This window comes from Semicossyphus pulcher, unplaced genomic scaffold (assembly GCF_022749685.1).
Source record: "Semicossyphus pulcher isolate SPU_LCO1_2020_fin unplaced genomic scaffold, fSemPul1.0.p SCAF_9, whole genome shotgun sequence".
Classification (NCBI taxonomy): domain Eukaryota; kingdom Metazoa; phylum Chordata; class Actinopteri; order Labriformes; family Labridae; genus Semicossyphus; species Semicossyphus pulcher.
This window is the reverse complement of record NW_027211770.1, coordinates 26,323,663-26,342,637: the sequence shown is the minus strand read 5'-3', so window position 1 is coordinate 26,342,637 and position 18,975 is coordinate 26,323,663. Positions and strand designations below refer to the sequence as shown.

The window sequence follows — 18,975 nt, the reverse complement described above, 5'->3', positions numbered from 1 at the left end:
TTTACAGTGGCCACTGATGCCCTAAAATGAACCTGTTAAATGTCAGGTTAGCTTCATCTCGACCATCCTCATCTTAAATTTTGACTGCAAGACACAAGATTAGTTAGCTTCAAAGTCCCACCAACAACTCTTAAATGGGGTAGACTCATTTTCAGTACTTGGTGTCTCACTGAGTGAACTACTGAACCAACTGAAGGTAGAGACGGCGATTCCTCTGAGGGTCTAAAGTTCTTCTAACTCTTATTTTACATATATTAGCTCTAAGGTCTTATTGGAGCCATAATGTGCTTTATGCCGATGTCGATTATCTTTTGTTTTGTTGCCCTCTTTTTATGGTTTCATCACGTCCTGTGGTTTCACCTGGTTGTGGTTTCATGTTTGTTAACCTGTTGAGTTGGGTGGCGGAGTTCAGACATTTTCCGTTGACCGTCACGTCATGTTAAATTTATCTTTTCGTATTAGACCTAGGTTGTCAGTCTTTAGTTTAAACTTTAATATGTTTTTGGAACAGACGCGTAACAGTATAGAGCTCACTTAGCTTCTTAGCAGCATCGCTACTGCTCTGTCTTGATCTCATAGGACTTCCCGCTTGTTTACCTGATTCAGAGATGTTTATGTATCCATACTGTACTGAGATTAACGTGACCCAACCAGCGACACCAATCAACTCAAATCCTGCAAGTAGACCAGCTAATTAGCTCAAACTTCAGAGCTGGCATCCTTTACACTCTGACATGGTGGGAAAATTCTTCCTTTCCCCCTGAGAGATGTCCGAGCGTTTTGGCTTTTGCGTGCTCCAAAGTCCACATAGTTTCACGGACATTAAACTGACCCTCGCTGCTCGTTTGTGATTCTAGGTCTCTCTGTGAAATCTGCTTTGAAACAGGGCTAACAAAGCTTTCCACGTTACTGCTTCTGTCTTTTCCACCATTTTCAGTCTCTCCTCATGTATCGAGCGAAGAGGATTGTGTATACTTCTCGCTCCTTCTCCGTTACTCTCCATATTCATGCACAAACAGCCTCAGGCCCCTCTCTTATTTCCCAGAGTTAGATAACTCAACACGCAGGCATCCAGGAAGTGTCAGGCCTTATTCTGCCAAAAAAAGACTCCATTAAAGGACGAAATGTAGGAGCCAAGGCTGGAGAGAGGAGTAAGAGCAGAGTGAACGAGTAAAAACAAAGGAAAAAAAATGAAGTGCGGGTTCGGGGAAGGGAGTGTAAGGAGAGACGGAGAGAAGTGAGCCATGCAAGAGAGAGAAGGAGAGTGGGGTAACATTTTCCATTTCCCCTTCCCATCATCCCCCTGTCAAAAAATCAACCGCTACCCGTTAAAGCTAATTCCTCCCCTCTAGAAAGAAGAAAATGGAGGAAAGCTGTGTACTATTGACCCAGCTGAGTGCGAAGAAACGGGCTGAAGGTTGTGGAAAAACTTAGCGAGGGGAGCAGCAGCAGCAGCAGCGCCACGAAATGCGGTTCTGGTTTCACACTCTGCGATGTTTGGGCGATCACATTTAGGAGATCTGAGACAAGATAAACACGGTTAGAGTCGCTGGTTTGAGATGGTGCCTTTAAGATCTGTTATGTAATCATTTCTGCTGAGTTTAGCTTTGTAAAAAACGTCATAACGAGGAGGAGGAGGAGGTTTAATGCCTCTGTCTTTACTCTCTTTTATGAACCAGTATTTAACTTACATTGACTTTTATGACACTGATACACTGAGTCTCAAAAGTTGAACTATTACTATTAATTTTGAGTCGTAAGTGTGAGTGAGAGGTGGAGGTGCAGCTCCTCATCCCTCCGGTGCAGTTAACTTGTTTCTGGGCTGAAGCTCACATCCATGACTCACTGCGTTCCTGCCGTAATGCTCCCTTGCTGTTTCCATTGGAAAGGCCTTAAATGTGTGATGGAGTGCTGTATGTGATGATCAGCCAGTTGTCATTTCCTGTTGTGTATGTGAGGTTTTATTTTATGTGTACCTGAAGAAGGAGCAAAGTAATAGTGGGGTAAAAGGAAAAGAGAGAGAGAGAGAGAGAGAGAGAGGGTGAGGAAATGTCTGAGCGAGGGGAAAAGGCTGATTCATACCGCTGGAACAGTCGTCGCCTCGCCAGCCTCCCTCACACTGGCAGCGGTCCGGAGCGACACATCGACCGTGGACGCACTCCTTGGTGCAGCGAGCTGTTGAGGAGAAACACACTTTATAACAGACGCAGCTTTGTGGAGCAGATATTTAGAAAGTAACGGACGACATACAGACAAGTGTGCGGTTATGAAGTTGCTGCACAGGATCGCAGATCATAACACTTCACACAAATCAGAAGAAGCACATTATTGACAGCATCCAACATGTTTCAAATTAGTATTATCTAACACTATAAAAAAGAAGTAGATATTTGTTATGTTTTTCACATAAGAAATAGTGATTCTGGATCAATCTGTGTTTCTTGTCTTCTCTTTCAACAAGTTCTCCTAGCGATAATGAGCAGCAGCCTTTCGTGTTAAAGTAAAATGTTTTGGGGACCCACCCACCTCCTCTGACCTCCTCCCTCTAAGTGGACATTGTCTCTTTATAACATCATCACCTCTTTTGCAACCATCAACATTACTTCAGCCACTAGACGGCTTTGTCACTTGGACATAAACATACAGGATTTGCTGAAAGGATGCAGTCTTCTTGCGAGCACAGTTTCCTCTTTTTTTCAGTAGATTTGGTCAGCTTTGTATTCATATTACTGCCAATTCATGGAAGTACAAATTAGTGTAGCTGTTAATGTTGTTGGAGATAGCTTAGCTACACCAATTTGAAAAGCTCGTATTGTGTTGCAGAGGTACTCTCCAGGGTAAAAGTCCAGGTTTCAGAGATATGAAGTGAACATAACACCTTGGCTCTCAGCTTCTCCAATGCCTGATTCTGCAAGATAAAACAGCTGCTGAAAACTCAACCGCTACTTTCTAAAATATAGTTTTCTTCCCTACTTGTAAATTACTTTCACTGGGTCATATTTACTTTGTGTAACATTTATATTATGTACAAACTGTGTGTGTGGTGTTTTTAAGGTGTGTGTGTGTGCTTTGGTCTTTCATGTGAACTTTGCATAATGAAAAGCCCCACTGAAATGTTTATTATCTTCAGTATTATTATTAAAGACCATGTCCATGTTAAATCTCTTGCACAATTACACTCTTTAAGGGTATTATTTTGTCACTAAAGAGAGTCTGGTTTTTGAGTTACTCGAGCGCCCATAGAGCTGCGCATTAGAGACTTCCGTCGCCCGATCGGGCCAACTTCCAGTTCAGCCCTCCGCTAACATTAATGGAGATTAAATTTAATCGTGCAGCTCTTCTAGACCTTCTGATTGTTTTTGGACCTAATTGATTAATTTCTGATAGTAAAGCGAGTCTTTTCATGAGGTTTGTGACGCACATTTTCCCATGATTGTGAGCGGGAAAAGTGCTTTTTGTGCCCTGCCGTGTTGGGAGAGCGGGTGCTGAATAAGTGAGTGAGTGAGTGATTTGTGTAACTCGAGTCAGATCTTCAGCTCAGGGCGGTGATCGAGCTCCGGGCTGGAAAGTGGTTGTTTTTCTCACAGGGCGAGGCTTATACGGTGGTCTCACCTCACATTCGCAGTTTGCAGTGGCTAGTAGCGGGTAGGAGGGGTGAGTAAGTGAACAAATTAGTGGAGATGAGGGCTCATGACTCCCAAGTCTGTAAAAAGAGTTGTTCGTTTTGAACGATTGACTCAAGACTCGCACATCACTAGCGCTGGTTTAGCTCAGTGGGTAGAGCATGTTGACGCATGTCATCCCCCACTCTCTTCTCCCTATGCTTCCTGCCTATCTCCAGCTTTCCTATCAATAAAGGAACAAAGGGGTGTTATTTAATTCAGTCTAACTGAATAGCATTCTTTCCCTCTGCATGTTTTCCATGCATCATAAACGTGTGTGAGCTGCCAGCCCGACAGCTGGGCTCGAGCGTACAATTGAAAGCATCAGCGTTGGATGCCATTCATTCTTTAAAGAACTTCCCCTTCAATACAGAATCTTTGGGTTGTGAGCTCGCCAGTTGTGTCTTTGAATTCAGTGAGTTATTAGACTAATAATTCTGAGAGCTCGCCACTAAAAGCCATGTGGTGTGTATGTTTGTTTTCTTTCCTTCCAAACAAAAACAGTAATCTGACTGATTATTTTCCTCCCTGGTTGAAGGTGTGGGAGTTCTGGGGCTCTAGGAAGAGGCAAACATGTCACCAAATGAGGAGGTACGCCTAATTATATCTAATTATATGTATTTAAGAAATAAAAACATAGTACAGCGAGCTGGTTTAGGAGGAGTCACAGATGACATGTTGGAAGCAGAGATCGTTCAATTATAAAAGTGAAAACAGCCATCAGGAGGCTCCATCTTGGCTTTTGTGATGCCAGTCAGTCAAATCAAAGGCCTTTTTGTTTGACTACAAAAGAAATACACACACAAAGGCGTTCAGAGTGGCATGCAACTGCTGCTAGCAACTAAAAATGCACATTATCCATCCTGAACAGAAAACATTTCTCTCTCTAATGTCAGTTTGTGGAGCACAGAGACCTTGTTATTACCAGCGTATGATCATCCGGTGATGTATGGGAAGGTTTGTAAAGCTAAGGTAGAATTTTCTCCACCCATATGAGGCTGTGTATGGTTTCACTTTGTTTAAATAAGTCCCTGCTGACTGTCAGCAATAACAGTGTGTCAGCAAACTGTTGACAGACGCATCAGTTTGGTATTTTCAGAACAAACTTTCTGCTGTTTTAGCTTCTGCATCCAAACTTATATCTGAAACACAACTACCTTACAATGACAACTCTATATTGTTAAGAACTTGAATTTAACATTAAGATTTTGTTAACTTTTATTATGACTCAAGTCCAAAAGCTGAGTTTATTTTGGGTGATATCTTTGTAACTGAGTCACAAATCAGAACCATTCCAAGACATGTTTTTTACCTTTCAAACAGACTTTGTTTTTATTTATTTATGCGTCTACACAACAAATTGGAAACAAAGGATCACATGTTAAAGTGATAGCATTCATTTCCAAGATGGTCTCAAGATGTAAGAAGACGCACACAAACCACGTAAAACAAAGTAAAACAATCAAATGCCAAAATCCAAAGCACAGCAGGATAAAATAAACCAGGAAGTAAATAAATATCCAGATCAAAACAACTCAAATTAAACAAATTACAATGGATGTCGTTAAGTTTCATTGATCACCTGACTATAAATATACAGACTCAATATCCAAACGCCCCCCTCGTGTCGGACAACTTAATTCAATTTGAGGCTGGTACAGTTTAAAAAACAGGAGCCTGGTGTTTTCTGGTGCCTTCGAATGAGCTCATGCTTACAGTGTTCACAAGAAGTATCTTATAAGGCCCAAGTTTTTTGCCTTGCAAGTAAAAATCGACGTTGTGACATTCTAGATTTCTTTTCACAAATGGAGGAAGCAGTGGAAGAGAAGTTTAAGTTAATATAGGCTATGTTTTGGCTATGTTGTCAAGAGTAAAGGGTGGGGTTAGCTAAACGGTTAGCTAGCTGTCCATTCTATGAGTGTACTGAAAATAAATCATGTCTTTTGAACCGAACACTTACGCTCTATAAATGGCAACAAGCAAAGTGGCTTATAGAGATCCACACAATTGTTGCTAATGGACCTTTAGCTTACTTTCTAGTTTTCAAAGATATGCTGTTGTTGTTGTGATGTTAGCTGTACTAGCAGGAGAAGTTTTAGTATCACAGTCTGGAGCTGGTGTGCTAGCACTGGGAGGCTAACGTTAGCTACATTACTTGCTGTGTCATTGTTCACTCTAGCTTTGTATTATGTTTTATCTGTCCATACAGCATATGTGAAGGCTTTTATAGACACTATTTTATCAACTAAATATATGACGAATCACATGATGAAGTCGGTGAAGATGGCAGCTAAGTGAGAGGCTCTGCAGTCACAGCAGCTTAGTTTGCTCTAAAGTATAGCAAAGTTACTATACAGCATGTTTGGGTCAACTGACACAATTTATAGTACAGGAAATATAGGACTTCTGTATGTGTACAGCCAAGAAGCCCAATCGCCAGCAAAAAACTACAACACAATGCCAAGACATCATTAGCAAACATGGCAAGGCTAGCAAAAAAAGCACGGCTAAAGCTAGCAACATAGTGGACAATGATTAGAAACCCAGCTCAGACAAAACCACACCCACCCCCACTGCTCAGATGGCAAAAAACATATTGAAGCGCTACTAAAGGAAACATCTGATCAACAAAGTACAGAAAATATACGCAACAGTCTTTCTCAAACATCGCACATCCCCTCTAAACCACTTGAACTCCCCATGTCATTCCCACAAGCTAACGAGTTCTGTTAGAGGGCATCAATAGTCCAGCTGAGTATGGACCATAGTTATCTGCAATATACAGGCTCATGATGGTATTGCTGATAAGATGCTGTTTCTGTTGTTCTACCCTGTGTTGACAGTTAGCAGTGCCACACCTCTGAAATCAGTACCAGATGCTCAGTTGATGAAATAAGAGTTGCTCAAATGATGTGAAATCCTTGAAACTGAAATGAAAATATGTAAATTAAGAAGATGGGTGTATGAGGGTTTTTGAAAGCAGCACTCAGTTTGGTTTAAATTTCCAGCTGCTGCAGCCAGTGTATACTGTGAGTTTTCAGCATAAGAAGCACCAGTGGGAATTGAACCTATAATTGTGGTCATTTCAGTGTCATGTGGTACTCATATCGACTTAGCAAACTGCATGGAAAAAAGACCTGAAAAAACATCAACTTAATGTGAGTGACGAGAATCTGAGTCAGAAAAGTGATGACTGTTTTCTCTCACTTGAAAACCTGAGCAGACATTTTGGGATTCTGCTGACTTAATACCAACAGTAATCCTCCAACATCATTGTTAGTTTATTTAGCAAGATTGTCCTCAATTTCGGGATTTAACATCAGAACCAAATTATTTATAGATTAAATTATGTCTTCTAAGAGACACGAATGTTTTTACGGTTTACATGGAACAAGAATACTGCGAGAATTTGTAAATATTTGGTTTACTGGTAAGTGTAAAACACTGTAAAACACTCCCTCTTTAAATGACATCTTATTAAAAACATGTTTCAAGCCCCTATTGGCACTTTTTCAAATACAGATGAATTAAAAAATGCTTTTATTTCACTTATAAATTACTTGAATGTTAGTTTGCAGTGTCCTTCTGATTACTTGAAGTTTGGCTTAGCTGAAGATGTTGTTATAGCAACACCCATGGGTGGGACCATTGACTGTGGGACCAGCACTGTAGCTAACATTGAGGTCACTGAGTTTGTGTCCTCAAAAGACTTTTCTGGGATTTCAGGACCTTGGAGAATTGTTCATTCTAAAAATACACACTTCACTGGCCAATCACAGTATTTTTAAAAACAATATTTTTAGAGTTGTCTTAGATACTTACGGACACATTTGTCTCTGCTCTCATAGTAGCCCGGACAGCACTGGTACCTCTTGCGGTAGTCGGTCTTCACCGCCTGCCTGTAGGCCGTCTTGTAGGTGATCCTGAAACAATGACACAGTCAGACAGGATGCTTTGACCCCCCAAAGACAGGAACAGGAAGTCAGCTCTACAGGAACTGTGCCATTGAGCTGTTGGTACCTATGGCGCGTGCATCTGTAGGAGGTCCGTGGGTCCGAGCAGGGCTCCTCTGTCACGTGATCGTAAGGATGAGAGTAGGACTCTTTGACTGAGGTGGTGAAGCTGAAACGGAACAACACAGTAAATCATTCACACTGAGAGGAGAAAGAAAAGTTATCAAGCCCTATTAAAAAAATACATTTGTTTTTAGCTATAAAAGAGTATGCACAAAAATTCGTGGTCCTAATTAAGGGACCCAGTCAACCAGCTTATTTGTGTGTATCATCCCTTTAAATGGTTGTAATCAATTCTCATTCGGCGCATATATAAAGCTAAACTGGACCTATTCTATCTCCTAGTTGGCTGAGTTGACTTTTATTCTCTAGTGGTAAGGTGGAACGACCAATGTTTTCATTGAGGCAGTGACCCCAAGTGATTAAGTCAGTGGACAACAGGACACAAAAGTCCACGTCAGGAGGTGGTTGGGATGGATTGAGCCAAACAAGCATCGGACTTTCACCTATGAGACCAGGGTTTGTGTCCTGTGTGAGTCCAAAAGTTGCACATGTAGAAAACTTGGCTTCACTCCCTTCTTAAATAGTTTTGTAGAAGTCCTGTTTCCTAACAGAAAACACATGTTTCTTCAAAACACAGCCAAGATGCCTAAACCTAACCAAACCGCATCTGTTTCACACCATCACTGTTATTTTTAGCGTGATGACAACGGTCAGGCAACGTTCGCCTGTTGTTGTGGACGTTGCTGTTAAACGTGTTGATAATAAAAAATGATTATGCCTCTTGCGGCCTACTGGAAGGTGCAGCTGGGCCCGTCTGAAGCATTCTAGTACTAGTGATATTAACTGGTAACTGGCCCTTTTAATGTTCCTGTCAATCAGCCTCTGTTTTGATAACTGGTTCATCCTTTATGTTTGTTTCATAAACAAACTTCTGACATGTCTTACATAAAACAGTTGACAGATTAATTGATAAAATAATCAGCATATAAATGAATCATAAAAATACCTCTACAAAGCATGTATGAATGTGAATTTACATTCTCCTTTATGTGATGAATTAATGTCCTGACCCTCGTAAATCCTGTTCAACCATAAAGTAAACTTTCCGAAATATACGTGCAGATTTGCGTGAGAAAAAATGTTTAATTTGGACAAAACGTCAGCGACTTTTATTTGTTGGTCAGAGTGAAGCAGGCCTCACCTCTCCCACAGGCTGCACACATTGGGGTCTCTGGGGTTGAGGGAGAAACTCAGACCAATCAGGACGCTGGAAAGCAGCAGGAAGGCGGAGCTCTGCAGAGTCGGCATGGTCCTGAAGGAAGAAAAAGACAGACGTTTACTGAGGGAATCAAAAAACCCAAACATTCCTGCATGGACGGCACAGGGCCAAAACATATTTCTACTGATGTTATGGGAAAAAACTAAAGAACAGTAAAATCAGCATGTACGATGCAACGGAATCTTGTTCTGCAGCAAATGCATAAGCTAACTCTGTAATGCTTTGTTTAGCTTATGCCAAAGAGGGAAACTGTTAAAGTATCATGTCTAACTCATGCCATTTTATATATAATACTAATATGGAAATTTGACAAACACAAACCACACAAAAGTGATGTATTTATTTGAGTTTTCTCAAATCTAAGCAGCAAAAACTCTAGTTCTTTGTAAGCCGAGCAAACAGTGGAAAATGTTGCACACAGACGGAAAATGCCTCAAAAAAGTTCCATTCCTGCACTCAGAGATTTACATTTGTTGTTTTTTATTTACCATAATTAACATTTCAAAGCCTGGTTTTCATTGAAAAACTGGTTCTGGGTGCCTATTAATTGTGGTTAAGATTCAGCCTGTGATTGTAAAAGAGTTCATTAAACGCTCAGCAGAGGTGAGGCAGAGAGCCAGACTTCAAGCAGTCTGCTCCCTGCCGAGCTCCACGCCGTCTCAACAGGGCACATAAAACACAGACCTGACAGCAGACAGGATAGATGGAGTAGACTGAGAGCATACGAGAGAAAGGGGGGATCAGAGTCAAGAAATGTGACTCTAGACTTCATTCTGACCCCGATCCATCAGAGCAGCAGTGGAGCCTACGCACTCCTCTGCTGTCCCCGTTCACGCTCCTGCAGCATCTGGATCCCATCAGTGCATCGAGCCCAGAGAGAGCCTCGGCACAGGGACCCTGTTGGGCTCTCAGGGAGCAAAAGGATGACATTTTTTTCTTATTTCCCCTTAAAATATCTTGTGGAATTGAACAGAAGTTCAGCAGGGTTAGTACTGTGAGCCCTGTGGTAAAGCATCGTGGGAATAAAACGGCATTTCTAGTAAACAGGGCCGTCATGTTGACTTAGGATCAGTTCGGCCTGGTCCCCTCTGTTTTCTCAACAAGTCCCCTCTGACAGAATTACTGTGCCACAGCTTCTCATGTCGTCGCCACAGAGCCACAGATCAAGATTATCTTCTGTGGTCAAGTGACTCATGAAAAACATCTCAGATCTCAGAGAAGGGAGCAACAACAAATGTCTCTCTTACTGTTAAAACTTCAGCAAAGTTTTGCAACATTTCATGGATTGTCTCTCTTGAGAAATGTATTTAATGCTCAGCATGACATGGTAAGATTAGAGTTAATTTTAGGCCTCTGAAACCACAAAAAAAAAAAAATGTTACCATAAGAATTAGTGTAAGATTTCAGTAAGATAAAATAAACTAACAGTAAATCCAAACCAACTGTCCGCAGCCTGAGAGCCACTTGATGAGACTGTACACAGCAGAAAAGCAATGCTAACACATTGTTTGGCAGGTAATCCTAATCTTAGTGTTAGCATGTGAACATTTTCTAATTAGTACAGTGGGGGAACTTTTAAAGATCCCCTCCAGTGATAATCAAGTGTTTAACCTTGTAAACATCTCCATGTGGTGTTCTTCATGTGCTACAAGACATATCAGGGACAACATCAGCAGTCATCTCCATGGCTGGGCATGTCTGCTTTTAAACTGCAGTGTACCAAGGACAGGCTGAACAACATGTTTTCAGATTGGCAGGTTTGAGACATCACAAACCTAAGGAGCCAATCCCGTTAATGGATGGGGTGACGCTATGCATATCATTATGTGTAACCTATGGCAACCACTTTGGCGATGCGCAAGCCAGCTGTAACCGTCATCGTCATTTTTGCAAACTCACTGCTGACTACTAACGTTAACATTTCTACTACTAATTACTACATTTCAAGCTAGCTAAGTTTCAACAAGTTGACACTAAACGATGGCAGAGACATGTTTTGTTTTCGGCTGTGATTTAACGAAAGGAGAAACGTTGCACATAGTGGGCAGGGACTATGCAGATTCAGGAATTTTTAATGAAGGAGAAGGAGGAGGTGGCTTGGGAGGATTTTTACAAGGTAATTAAAAGTGTTTTTGCATATCAGACACAATTTATTATTTCAAGCAGAGCGTTTAATATGCCTTAAAACATGACTGGAGCTGCTCTTTAACAAACTGACATCGCTATCCAAAAAAAAGCAACTAGCATTGCTAAAAATACTGATTTTAGTTTATTTGATTAGAGCTTTGGATGAAGAATAAGGGTAAAACTTTGGTCAAGGCTGAGTAAGAAACCCAGAGCTCAGTAATTTGACCCTAGTTGCTGGCTGTAGTTTCTAATGCATAATTCTATCATCAGATTACATCCTGCTTCTAACCCTGTCTCCTTCTTGTCCTCAGTTTGCGGTGGAGAATTATATTTCTTTCAACTTCGAATGACTATTTGAATCAATATTTGCATTTTAAGACACTGTTCTCATCTTGGGAAAAAAACTGACACACGCAACAAAAAGATTTGCCTTCTTTAAAATGAGAATTACATATCTAACCGTGTCAAGTGTGTTGTGTGAATTGCAGAAAAACTACTGTCACCTGGTTGTTGTCCCACAAAAGGCTACAAAGAGTTAAGTTTGGATGCTTAAACTTAAGAACTTGGATTTGAATTTTGTAGTTTTCAGTGGGATAAACAGAAAGCTAAATCAGTGTAAAACCATGTCTGATTTAGAGATTTGACCCTGGTTTCTGGCAGAAGCTTCCGCTGAATCATTTCACTGTCAAAATACTTTCGAGCCCTGTCTCCTTCATGTCGTCTGTTTGCGGTGCAGAAACATATTTCTGCCACTTTTCATGCACATATTTGCATTTTAAGTCACTTTACTGTCTTTGGGAAATTTTGGGAAATTTCCTAAGTGCAGGGAAGGATTTGCCTGTGGTTCAGTGAATAATACATGCCTGTTATACTGCCAAGGTCAGCGGTTCAACTCCCATTAGAGCCGCAACGTGAATGTTTACAAGACTTCTCCTATCTTTGCAGAAGAAAACACCTCAAAATGAAGTGTTCGTAGAAGCTGCACAGTGTAAACACCTCTACAATCAATCAGAAGCCCATTTAATAGTAATAAATCTACATTTACGCTGTTTAGCGGCTGGTAATCGCTGCTGGAGATTTGGCATGGTGAGGCCTGCAGCATAAATCAGATCTTCTGCTTCTGATAAACGGCCTCTTACGAACGCTCCTACCCACCGTCAGGAGTTAATTCACTCTCTGGCACAAACGCTAACGCCTAAAGAAATCTGTGCCACAAAAACAGGATTTTATGAGAACAGGCATATGGCTTTTATTAAGAGGAGTCGTCAACTTCACCAGCCACTTCATTGGACTGGGGGTAAATATTTTTCATTACCTTCTTTTCATTTTAATTGTGCTTCATTAGAGAGAGGCTTCAAACCGCACGGGAATTCTTAAATGCTGAGAAAAGAGCACTTAACGAGTGCAGAGGGAGTTGTTTTGAAGTCGAGCTCAGCCGTTGTTTGCTTTGCATGTTTAAGTTACCTACAGCGGGATACATGGAGAGGGGAGGGGGGGCAGTTAGACGTCTGGAGCTCCAGGTGGTACTTCCATCATCTGAAAACTGGACTCTTCAAGGAGGCAGCCCTGCGTTTTAGTGTTATAGAGGAGGACAGGTACTCTAAACACCAAGTTTTTCATACGACTCCACCACAAGTGTGGACTGATTGATTCTTCCCCTCTCCTCCTTTTCACATGAAGGCCTTCTTCTCCATTACAGTCAGCTCTAAGCTATCATTACTTCCTCAGAGCTTTTTCCAGACTGCAGCTCTGAACCTTTTCACTCCGACAAGCTTGGCAATGCAGCAGAAAAGCACAAGTAGCATGATGTATTACGGCGGTTTTTCCGTTTAGTTTTGAGCAGTAAAGGGGCCAGGGAATTGTGATGTGGGGAGCTTTTGGGGCGCTGGATTGTTTATAGCAGGGGCTACTGATTTTTGATGAAAAAAACAATTACCCATTAATATTGCTGCAGAAAAACATGATTAATTTATCCCAGGTGTAGACTTGAAATTCACATAAAGCATGGACAACAAAAAATACAATAAGGCTACAGCTAAAATTCAAAAAATCATAGCCAACATAATCAGCTGTGGATTTACTCAATAATTCAGCTGTGAGCAAAAACATCTTACATTAACATGAAACAGAAACACACAACTCCTGCTAGCCAGCAGCTTTCTGCAAGCTATTGCTAACATTAGCTAGAGCCACACAGCACATGACAGATGTAGCATTCTTTTCGCTCATAACACTAACTTACAACATAAACGCTGGTCCTTCATACCAGCTGTGAGCAAAAACATTAAAATAAAGCTGGTTTAGGCTATCTTACATTACCATGAAACAGCAACACACAACTCCTGCTAGCTAGCAGCTTTCGGCAAGCTGTTGGTAGCGTTAGCTAGTGTCACACAGCACAGGGAAGTAACTTACTTTTAGCTCACAGCCCTAACATACAATATAAACGCTGGTCCTTCATACCGGCTGTGAGCAAAACAGTACAATAAAGCAGATTTGGGCTATCTTACGTAACTATGACAACAGGAACTCCTGCTAGCTAGAAGTTACCTGCCAGCTGTTGCTAACGTTAGCCCGCGGCACACAGCAAATAACAGAAGCAACTCTAAGCTCACAACTCTAACTTACAATATTAACACTGGTCCTTCGTAGAGTCCTCTCGTCCCCATTGTCCTTATTATTTGCATGCTTTGCATCACAATGTCTTTTTTTTTTACCACATTAGCATCATAAACCCTGGAATTAGCAGTCTGTGAATTGTCATGAACAAAATCACCCACTCTCCCTCATTTCTTATCGAAGACCAAAGTATTATATCGCAATCCATTATCAGCTGATTGGCTTGAACTTAACGTATTTCAAATAACATATTTGATTCTTGTAACTCCTGGACTAAAAACTGAAAAAAGTGTGTTTATGTTGTCCTACACATGGTATCAGACTTGATGATACAAACGAATGACTGTATATGGCACCAATCAATCAAATCGCACAACAAGCAGCTAAGGTCATCATCACTCACGCCTCCGGAACATGTAAAGGAACCTGCTGTTGGTTTTGAAGCTTTTTGTTAGCAGCTAACTGGCAGCAATCAACCACAGAGTACGTACAACTAAATTCTAAACCTGGATCAGTGAAAAAACACAAAAAGGAGAGATCACTCCAACACATTTTGGTCTTGTTTGTAATGTAAAAAGCAGACAATCTCCTCCACTACAAAGAATCCTTCATGTGGCTCTGTAAAGTAGAAGAAAATAGGCTGAATACCACACAGACAGGCGTATGTGCATGTACACTTACACACACCCTGAACGTTCACATGCACACTCACAACGCCAACTACACTCTTTCAAGAACAGATTGTGTGTTTTCATCTTCTGGAGACATCACACACACACACACACACACACACACACATCAAATGAGTCCCATACGCTGAAACGAGTTCAGAGAGAAGCTATTTTTAGTTTCTGAGGATTCGCTAATTCAATGTGCTTCTCTTGACTCATACAGTCAGGGCCCAAAGAAGCGGCCCACGCGTACACTACACGCATCGGACCATCTGAGGAATGTTGTGACTGTTTTTAAGACCCACAATGCTCTTTCCAGAACCGCACAGGGGCTTCAGTGAAAACAAAACCCGAATGGAAACAGAAGCACTGGTTTTATATTAATCCTGCGAGACACTCGTATCTATGTTATTAACATATTCTGTTTCAATTAAAGGTCCTTTAGGATGCATAAGTTCTGACAACTAAAATATTATTGTGGTTTGATTTTACGTAAGACAGCGGATTTCTGGACAGATGAGTAATTCTATCGGACTGCATGTTGTAACAGTTAAGTAGTCAGGAGACAAGCTTCACCTAACAGAACCCTCCTTTCTGATTATTAATAGCATGAAGTGACAAAAATATGTCTAAAAATAGGCTTATTTGCTGAGAGTTAGGTGAAAAGATTGATGCCACTCTAATATCTGTTAAGTAGCTCAAGCCAGGAGACAATTAGCTTAGCTTAGAGTAAAGACTGGAAACCGGGCAAACAGCTAGCCTGACTCTGTCCAAATGTCACAAAATCTACCAACTAGCACCTCTAATGTTTACTTATTAACATGTTGTTTCTAGTTTGTTTCATCAATGAAGATTTAAAGTGTAATAACAGGTTGTGGCTTTTCTGGGTGTTGTGTGGGGGCAATTTCTTGGCCGAGCACAGTCACATTTTCCCCAACAACCCCTTCTAACAAGAACCACAAGTGACAGTTTAGACAATTTAAACTGTTGTTTAAAGGTACTACCATCACACAACAGTATATTATGTTTTAAATGCAATGACTGGACACTTGATTGAAAATTAAACAGGTCAACAGTGATGCTAGCAGCTCTGCGAGGCTGTAGCGCTTACCTTAGCCAGCTGAGCTTATTGCTAACATTCTTAGCAGGCTCTGCATTCTAACATGCTCTGCTTGAAATAATAAATTGTGTTTCTTCTGCAAAATACATTTAATTACCTTCTAAAAATTCTCCCAAGGCATCTCCTCCTTCTCCTTAAAATCCTGAATCTGCTTAGTCCCGCCCACTATGCAGATTTCCAACCGCCCCCTCCGTTGCGAAAACATTAACACGTCTCTGCCATCTTTTAGCGGCAACTTGATGAAACTTAGCTAGCTTGAGATGTAGTAATTAGCAGTAGTAACGTCAACGTTAGTCGTCAGTAGTGAGTTTGCAAAAATTACGATGACGGTTACATCTGGCTCGCGCATCGCTGAAGTGGTTGCCATAGGTTACACATAATGATATGCATAGTGTCACCCAGTCCACTAACGGGATTGGCTCCTTAGGTTTGTGACATCTCAAACCTTTTTGCAATTATTAGGATCCTCAGGGTAACTTTAATGTTCGTACAAACTTTCAAGGCGAACTGTTTCACAGTTTTTATAGTGATATATCAGCCCCGAGTGGTGGACATAACCAAAATAGATTCTAATTTTAGGGCCTACAATTATCAAATATTGCACATTTTCTTCCCATTTGAATCTTCTCTTATAGGATTAAAACTAATAACAGGTTCCTCAGGAAAGCGTGTCCTTTCTGGTGAGAGCACATGGCACTGATCAAACTGTTTGCTTCCCTGTTTCCTTTCCTTCTAACCTCAAATTGTCTCTCCTCTATTTATTTCTACGCAGCTGCAGCGCTAATTGAGGTAGAAAATATTAGTCACACGTTGGAAGGGGAAGTAACGAGGAAAAGAAAAATATTTTACAAGGAATAAATATTGGCTGCAGTGTTAGAGAGAAACAGAGAGAAGAGAGTGAGAGTGACAGCTCTGCCAAATACAAGTTCATTTTCATGTCGAGGTGCTCTGATGTCAGTCAGACGCAGACTCTACACAATATGTCTCCTTCTTCCAGGCTCTTTGTTCAAAGCCATATCTGAGCTCATCTTGGCTGCAGACTCCAGCGTGCTACTCCAGAATCAATAACTTCTTTCCTCTTTGCACTATTTTTAAAGCTGTAACCAGAGTCAATGAGGCAACCGAAGAAGGCCTCAGAGTGAAATACTGCAGGTTTCATGACCTGCTGCTCGTGAGTTATGACACAAGATCCTGCAGGTGCATTGCATTCCTGTGCTGCTTAGAAGTGTGAATCACTCTGCAGATAATTTATGTATTGTTTTTATGCTTTCCGTATAGTATGTAACGCTAATATCAGCAGCAGATCCCCACTACAGTTGCCATGAAATTCAGTGTATAAGACATAAGACATTTAATACTTTTTTTCCCCTCTAAAAAGTGGTTTGCGACCTACATACCGGTGCGACCAATATACCAGCATCAAATGCAGAGACAGGTATTTTATTGTCTGGTTTTAAGTGAGGAAAACTCACTCTGTTGTTAACGCTTCGTCACGGACATCCACCGTCATGATTGCCATTGCAGCCGCCACCCTCACAACAATCAACGTTACCGTAGGCTGCCAGCTACCGCTAGCTACAGCACGGGTAGCTAGCTAGCAGGATTGCAAACTCGACTCGTAATTTGTGTGTTTTTTGGATGTGTTTTAAATGAAAATACATTTAAATACTGTTGGAATAACTTCTATACACATTTTTTATTAATAAATAGCTGTAGAAAACCTTTTTCCCTGTGTGATACCCCCAAAGATGCACTGTAGCTGTGTCCCAATCCAGGGGCCGCAGCCTTCGAAGGCCGTATTTGAAGGCCGATTGCGTCACAGGAGCGCGTTGAAGGCTGTCCCAATTCGAAGGCTCCTTCAGATGCGGCCGACAAATGTGTCCTCCGTTACCCCGGCCGTGAAGGATCCATCGGGTGCATCCCTCACAGCCCACTGTATCCCGAAATGCATTGCGCAGCAATTCAAACGAGATGGTGGACTTTTAAACGGCCGAGGGAAACACTATAAAATGTAAAAGGTTTTGGTTTCAACCCAATCGAATAGGTAGTGTCACACATGTTGAAGAAAACGAAAGGGTCATTGAACAAATAATTTTTAAAATAAGAGGTTAACTTACCTGACGTTAGTTATGCTAGCTAGTTAGCCCGCTAGCTACCTGTTGCTAGGCGACAGGAACAGCGTTTGGTGACGCAAGGGTAAACCAGTCCGTCTCATTTCAGTTCGGCATTAACGGTCTACGCAGGCTGTGAATGGAGGGTCCTCCGTGGACCGCCTCCTTCGAAGGCTGCAGCCTGTGGATTGGGACACAGCTTGTGTCTTCTATTCCGGTGCAACTTGTATTCCAGATTTTACGGTAAATGTCTGATTAAGTCAGTAATAAAACAGGCTCACCTAACCATGATGAAAGCAGGTTTTCTTTTAAGAGAATATTTGAATAGAAAACTAAATTGGAACTTGATATTTATGTACAATGTAAAAAAGATGCCTTTAATTAGAGATGTTTTGGAAAAACATTAAAGTATTTCTTCTGGGGACCCATTTTAAATAAAATTAAGAACTTGGACGGCTGTTTAAATGAAGGCAGGTGTTCTGTATAAAACTGTATTTTAAACATGCTATCAATTTCCTCAACTTTGTCACAGCAGTGCAAATAAAATGTGAAATATTACAAAGTAAATGACAGTATTTAGAATACATTTTTGAGCGTTTGTAAGCCCTCGTATTACTGATCACAGTTTTAATGAGGTAATTAGTCCCTGCAGTGGAGGACGGTTTCAAAATAAAAGCAGTCAGCCAAACCGTACAGCAGATCTTTAGGGAGTGATTTAATCCACCATGGGTTCCCACAGGCAGGGATAAGAGATAGTTAAACTCTATTATAATAAAATAAGAGTGCAGAAATGAAGAATCATTGCTCTTGTATCAGACTTAACTCTGAAGTTCTCTGCCCACCCATAGTGAGGTTTCTTCAAAGTGAAATCTTCTCAACTTGAGCTCCCTGAGATGAACTCTAACTGCAGGCTTACTACAAACCCTTAAAGAGGCCCTCGACATGAAAAAGTAATTGGGAAACCAGTGCACTCTGCAGAACTGCGAGCATTATAAAATTGGCAAAACCTCCAAGAACAGACAAAGGAAGTTAGACCAAAGGACAAAACTCAACTCAAACGTTTCCTGGCAACAACATGGTCACACTGCACATGATTAAAGCCTCGCTCTGCACCATAACACTTAAAAGTTGGCCTACAAAGTTGCGGTGTGTATCAGGGCCTTGAGGAGATTTAAATGATAACCCTCCGATTGTGATTGTCACGGGTATCCAGAGAAAAAAAACAAACCCTCGCAGGAGACTAGAGCAAAAAGCTGAATCCCAAATTTACAGTTCATCTCCTAGAATAACAAATCTATAAAAGTGCTGGAGGGCAGAAACAGACAAACTGGAATAAATTAGCCAGAATCCTTCATGTGACACATCGACCG

The 18,975-nt window shown here is 41.1% G+C and overlaps 1 protein-coding gene across 1 annotated transcript in view; it reads right to left on the bottom strand.

Moving 5' to 3' along the window:
* The window catches only part of pear1 (platelet endothelial aggregation receptor 1), a 63,964-nt gene that overhangs the window by 21,531 nt on the left and 23,458 nt on the right, over nucleotides 1-18,975 (bottom strand). The window contains exons 2-5 of the mRNA XM_069657015.1: nucleotides 8,880-8,990; nucleotides 7,683-7,784; nucleotides 7,485-7,585; nucleotides 2,083-2,175 (exon numbers count right to left, since the gene is read on the bottom strand). Coding sequence (XP_069513116.1) covers nucleotides 2,083-2,175; nucleotides 7,485-7,585; nucleotides 7,683-7,784; nucleotides 8,880-8,986 — 403 coding nt within the window. The 5' untranslated portion in view covers nucleotides 8,987-8,990. The remainder of the gene's footprint in view (nucleotides 1-2,082; nucleotides 2,176-7,484; nucleotides 7,586-7,682; nucleotides 7,785-8,879; nucleotides 8,991-18,975) is intronic.